At 57.4% G+C, this 5638-nt stretch overlaps 1 protein-coding gene across 1 annotated transcript in view; it reads left to right on the forward strand.

The window, feature by feature from the left end:
* Positions 1–18: 18 nt before the first annotated feature.
* Positions 19–5638, forward strand: part of SFRP1 (secreted frizzled related protein 1) — a gene marked incomplete at its 5' end in the record, with an annotated part of 41190 nt that continues 35570 nt past the window's right edge. Inside the window, 2 exon segments of the mRNA XM_006141687.3 lie at positions 19–401; positions 5030–5107. Of these exon segments, the coding sequence (XP_006141749.2) occupies positions 19–401; positions 5030–5107 (461 nt within the window).

Below are 5638 nucleotides of genomic sequence, written 5' to 3' on the forward strand. Positions count from 1 at the left end.
CGGGCGTTTCTACCCAACGCCGCCGCAGTGCGTGGACATCCCGGCGGACCTGCGGCTGTGCCACAACGTGGGCTACAACAAGATGGTGCTGCCCAACCTGCTGGAGCACGAGACCATGGCCGAGGTGAAGCAGCAGGCCAGCAGCTGGGTGCCCCTGCTCAACAAAAACTGCCACATCGGCACCCAGGTCTTCCTCTGCTCGCTCTTCGCGCCCGTCTGCCTCGACCGGCCCATCTACCCGTGCCGCTGGCTCTGCGAGGCCGTGCGCGACTCGTGCGAGCCCGTCATGCAGTTCTTCGGCTTCTACTGGCCCGAGATGCTCAAGTGTGACAAGTTCCCCGAGGGGGACGTCTGCATCGCCATGACCCCGCCCAATGCCACCGAAGCCTCCAAGCCGCAAGGTAAGGCCGCCCCCTCCCACGCCCACGAGTCCCTCAGCCCGGGCGTGTGCGGACCCCGGGCTGGCTAGGACTGTGGTGGCGCTCCCGGAGAGCCCCTGCCGCCCGCCACCGCACCCCGGAGTCGGACCTGCAGCCACAGGTTGCTTTCTGCCGCGCGGAAGGAGGCTGAAGTTTCCAGGCTGCCCGAGGCGTTGCATAGCTCTTGTCCTGTGCACTGCCGGGCTGGCCCGGGAGAAGCGGCTCCGCGCCCGGCCCCGCTGAGGGTTCTTGGGATCCAGCCTCGTTTGTTCCATACCTGAAACAAAGCCTCACGCTTAAATAAAATGAGAGCTTCCCTTTCCCCTGGAAGGCCACTGTGTCCCCATAGAAATAACTAACATCCGAGTCCCGTTGCCGACAGCAGAACCCGAAGTGTAGAAAATTCAGAAGGGCCGAGAGCGTGCCGGGTGCAGCTTTGTTTGTTTTCATAGGTTGGAGGAAAAAACCCTCTTTCCTTAGCTAGTCCCTGAGCCAAGTAGCCCCAGGACTGGTGCAGTGGCTGGGAAAAGTTCTGTTTTTGCACTCCTTTTAGGTAACAGCTCAGCACTGGGCAGGGGTAGAGGTTGGAAAGTCTCTTCTCAGTCCTCGCACACCCCCTTCTCATTTACACAAATCCGCAGGTAATTAGAAAGATAAAAATGTAATTAGCTCATTGTCCTCCTCCTAGGGGAGTGCGCTCTGCAAATTGCAGACTTCCCTAACAGCTGGGGGATGGGCCTGAGATTCCTTCCAGGACCCCCTCCAGTTTAAAGGGCAGTTTCTGAGAGGGAAGAAGAAAAATCCCAAGGTGGCAAAACAAAACAAAACAAAACAAAATATCCCATCCGGGCGGCTTGACTTTTATAGGCGTGAACGCGACCCTGAATTCCATGGAAGCAGAGTTTGGGCTCCAAGACATCTAGTGATCTGGAATCAGGGAGCCACACCCCAATATGCTTAGCATGGGGTGGCATCCTGGGGCTTTTGAGGAGGGGGATTTGGGATGGTGAGGACGGCTGCTTGCCCACCAGACTCAATCTTGAGGTGCTGGTGTCTTTAATATCTGTTATGCTCAGCCGAGGGACATGCAGTCACCCGGCGCCCCTGGAGTGAGCATGGGGTAGGTGTGGGGAGAGCACACCCCGAATTTGGGATGCTCCTTCTCCAGGGAGAGAGGCACTGGATGGTGTGGGCGCTGCCCTCAAGGCTGGCTTTGGGGAGCGGCAGCTCCTGAGAGCAGAGCTGAGCAGCTGCTGGAGCAAAGGAAGCTCTTAGTGAGAACCACCCCTACGGCCCCCAGGACCTGCCTTCTCTCCTTCCTTGGCCAGCGGGGGATCAGCCCACTCCTGCCCAAGTGGCGGCTGTGGCCTGTCCCCGGAGGCCACAATTGGTGGACATGGAGACCTTTTGGGGAATAGCTTTCAGGAGGGGGCAAGGGGGGCCTTGGATGTGTGCCTACTCTAATGGAAAACCACAAAACCAACCCCCAAAGGTCGCAGTGAGTGGGGAGTGGGGAGCCCCTCAGCTACTGCATTCTAGATGCCCTTTTCCCCGTGGCTGCCGTGCGGCTCACCTGCTCCTCCTTGGTCTGGGCCCTGAGGCACTGAAGTCCCAACAGGACTGAGGGGACTCAGGCAGAGGCCCCTGCAGGGTGCAGAGCCCTTAGCTGCCCATTGGGTCAGGGGATCTTAGGGTGTCTGGAGGAGGACGGCGAGTGTGCGGAGGGGACGAGACATGGCTACTGTACTCTGACCGCCTTGACCTTGCTGCTTACGTGGTCAGGATTATTTTCATGGAACAGTGGCCACCTCTCTCCTTCCTCATCCCAGGAGTGCCCTGGGAGACCTCTCCCAAGACCAGTTCTATGCCAAACAAAGGCAGAGAAGTTTCGAGAAGACCGTCAGAGTGGGACCCGGGACTGTTCTGGTGCGAGGCTTCCCCAGGCTGGCTGCTGCAGCCCCGTGTGTGAGGTGTGAGAAGCCCCTTGTGGGCCACCTGGCCATGGACTGTCAGCTGCGTGTGGGATGGGAGGGCAGAGTGCACGCGTGCGTGCATGTGTGTGCTTGTGCACGTGTGCCAGGTGGGTCGAGACAGATCACACTGCTGGTCCTCCTCACCGACGGCTATGGCTCCGGGAAAGGAGTGGTGGTTTTGGATGAGAGTAAGCGCACATACACGACTGGATGAGAGTAAGCGCCCATCCACGACGCTTTCATTCTTTATTGATTTTATTCTTTAAGATTAAAGTCAAATTTCAACGTGATGTATTTGCATACTCTAGGCTGCTTTCTGCTCACACACGTGGGTGCATAGTTTAAGGGGCACGGGCCAGCCTGTGGGGCCCTGTGTTTTTAAGAATAAACTTGATAATGAGAAATGAATCAAAACACATTTTCCCCCAGAAGGCGATGGCCAAGTCACATCTGAGGCAACTATTCTTTTTCTAGGAAAGTTGTTTCTCAACCGTACGCTTATCATGAGACCTGCAAATGCTCAGGGCGATGCACCGTCGGCCTCCCCACCAGGGTCTGCTGGTTCGGGCTGTGTGGCGAGCGCTGCGTTTCAGTTCGCTGTTGCTCTGGTGTGCTGTGTGCTCGATCAGTCTGGCCCTTCTGGCCCCACATTGCAGAGGCCTCCAGGGTCTTTGCGGAGCCAATCAGGGGATATCTGCTGTGTGTGTGAAAGAGAGAGAGAGAGAGACAGACAGACAGACAGACAGACAGACAGGGCTCGGGTTTGTGCATGCTCACCGATTTTTAAAAATCATTTAATCCTGATGCGGAGTTGGGCTTTCTCCTCCATCCCCTCTTACATAGTCACAAAACCTTTGGAAGTATTGTTCACTTGCTTAAAGCATTATTTTCAGTACACCTTAGAATAGCCACTGCCTTCAACCTCCCAGAGGGGTGACTGGGTGGCTTTCCCTGCTGGGACCTCCTGCAGCCCCAGGACGGACGCATGGAGGAGGAGCGGATTCATATTGCATTGCACACTCCGCCTCCTTTCTCGGGTCCAAGCTGCTCTAGAGTAAGAAAAGTGGAGACAGGAGAGCCATGCTGAGTACACAGAGCGCCCCACTCAGCTCGCGCCTCCCAGGGGCGTCCCAGCGTGGTGGAGGGGACTCGGGCGGATGGCCCTGCAGGGTGCAGAGTCCTCAGCTGCTGTGTGGATCAGAGGGCCTCCGGGTGTTCAGAGTGTGTGTAGGGGGCGAGGCATGGCCTCTGTGTTCTGACTGCCCTGACCTTGCTACTTGGGCAGGGTTGTATTTACAGAATGTTGCAACATGATAAACTTCTACCTTTATTTATTTTTAAAAAATAACCCAAACAAGACAACTCCAAGGCACAGTTTACCCTCCTGCTGTAGGTGACACGGTACTTTGCATATTATAGGACTTTCTGTCTCTTTTTTTCTCCTCATGAAAGCAAAAACCGTAACACAAAGTTCTGGGTAAGTTTTTTTTCTTTTGTCAGAAACGCTGTTTCCACCGTCTAGGTGCAAAGCACGTTTCTAGCCTCTGGGCCCAGGGCAGGCTCATCACCTGCTTGGAGTGTGGTTCCTCCTGCACCGAGAACCTGGGAGTACTTGCTCCTGGGTGCAGAACATTGGGGAGGGGAGTCTGTCAGGGTGTGGTCTCTGTCAGCCACGTAGGGACCTGGCTGGAAGCGGAGAGGTATCCTGGGTGCCCACTTCACTGAACCCTATGGAGAAGGAGATGCCACCTCAGAAGCCCCTCTCTGGGTGTGGGTGGGGAGGACAGGGTGAAGGGCAGAGGTCACCCAGCACAGGGAACCCCAGCTGGTCTCCCAGCCCCGCTGGCCTCAGTCTTGGGGTGCTGTGTGTTTCAGCACCAGCCAGCCTGGCCTCCACGTTGTGCCAGGGCAAGTGCCTTGACAATAGCTTATGCTCTCCGAGGCCACATTCTGTGGAAGTTGGTGACGACGGCCACGAGGATTCGGCCTTACGCCGCTGCCCCTGGATCCTTCCAGCCTCAGCAGAATTTTGGCATGGGGAGGCCTCTGGCCTGGGCTCAGCGCCCCCACATACCTCCTCTTCAAAGCTTTCCAATGATTCCTGAGGCTCCCATTCAGCACTCGGGCTAGCCTGCCCACCCCCAGAACCCTGCGGGGACACAGCTTCTGCTCCTGGGGAGGCCAGTTCAGGCCCTGGGGCAAATCTGGGAGTCTGAGTTTCTTTCTCTCGGCTCTGGGAGAGCTGGCCGGGATGGACCATGTTGGGAGTTTGGACTTGGGAAGGGGCAGGCAGGGGGTCCTGGTTTCAGGAGAGGGGAGAACAGAGAGGACAGCTAGTAGCTGTTTTTGAGTATATAAACCAGTTTTTTCAGGACCCCACAAGTCCCTGAGTCCTAAGTCACAGGACCTCCCCCCAAGCCCCCGGGAGCCTCTGTTTAAGTCGTCTGTCACAGCCAACAGTCTGCAGCCACCGCTCTTTAGGAATCGTGCCTGCTCCTGGCTTCAGATCCGGGTTCAGGGGTCCTTTTCCTTGATTCACAGGTCAACCTTCAGAAATCCCCGAGGTCTTCTGGCCTCTTCCCAGGGCCGGTCCCCCAATAACTCACTGCTTCTGCGTCTCCCCCTTGTCCTTCCCAGGCACAACTGTGTGTCCTCCATGTGACAACGAGTTGAAGTCGGAGGCCATCATCGAACATCTCTGTGCCAGCGAGTTTGGTAAGAAAGCATTCCTGACTGCCCCCCGGGAGATTGGGGATCCCCTGCCTTCTCCTGTATCCCAGTCAACGGGTCCCCCAGTGCCTCTGGACTTCAGATTCTCTGCAGCCACCGTCCACCCTTTCCTGAGGGCTGCTTTTCTCAGGCAGATGGGACACTACATAGCTGGGTGAGAGCCAGCTGGAGTTTACTGAGCTCAGACCCCCTTCTGTGTGGGGTTCACTGCACAAGTTTGGGGGGCCTTCACTAGGAGGGGAAGGAGGCAAATGGGACAGGTTGAGAGGGGCTGAGGCCAACAGCGAGGCCCATCCCTGCTCCGCAGCAGCTTTGGCTGGGCGGTTTCCGGACTCCCGCTTCACGTCCACCCCTAGGTGTCAGCATGTTCCACCCCGCACGGCACAGGCTGACTGCGGGGGGGGGGTTGGGTTGGGGTGTCCTCCTAGGGAGGGGGAGATTTCAGTGCTTAGGGGCTCCCGGCCAGCCCCCCGGCCGGAGTTTCCCGGCCCCGAACGTTGCCCCCCCCGCGTACTC

The sequence above is a fragment of the Tupaia chinensis genome, unplaced genomic scaffold (genome assembly GCF_000334495.1).
Source record: "Tupaia chinensis unplaced genomic scaffold, TupChi_1.0 Scaffold000061_1, whole genome shotgun sequence".
Taxonomy (NCBI): domain Eukaryota; kingdom Metazoa; phylum Chordata; class Mammalia; order Scandentia; family Tupaiidae; genus Tupaia; species Tupaia belangeri.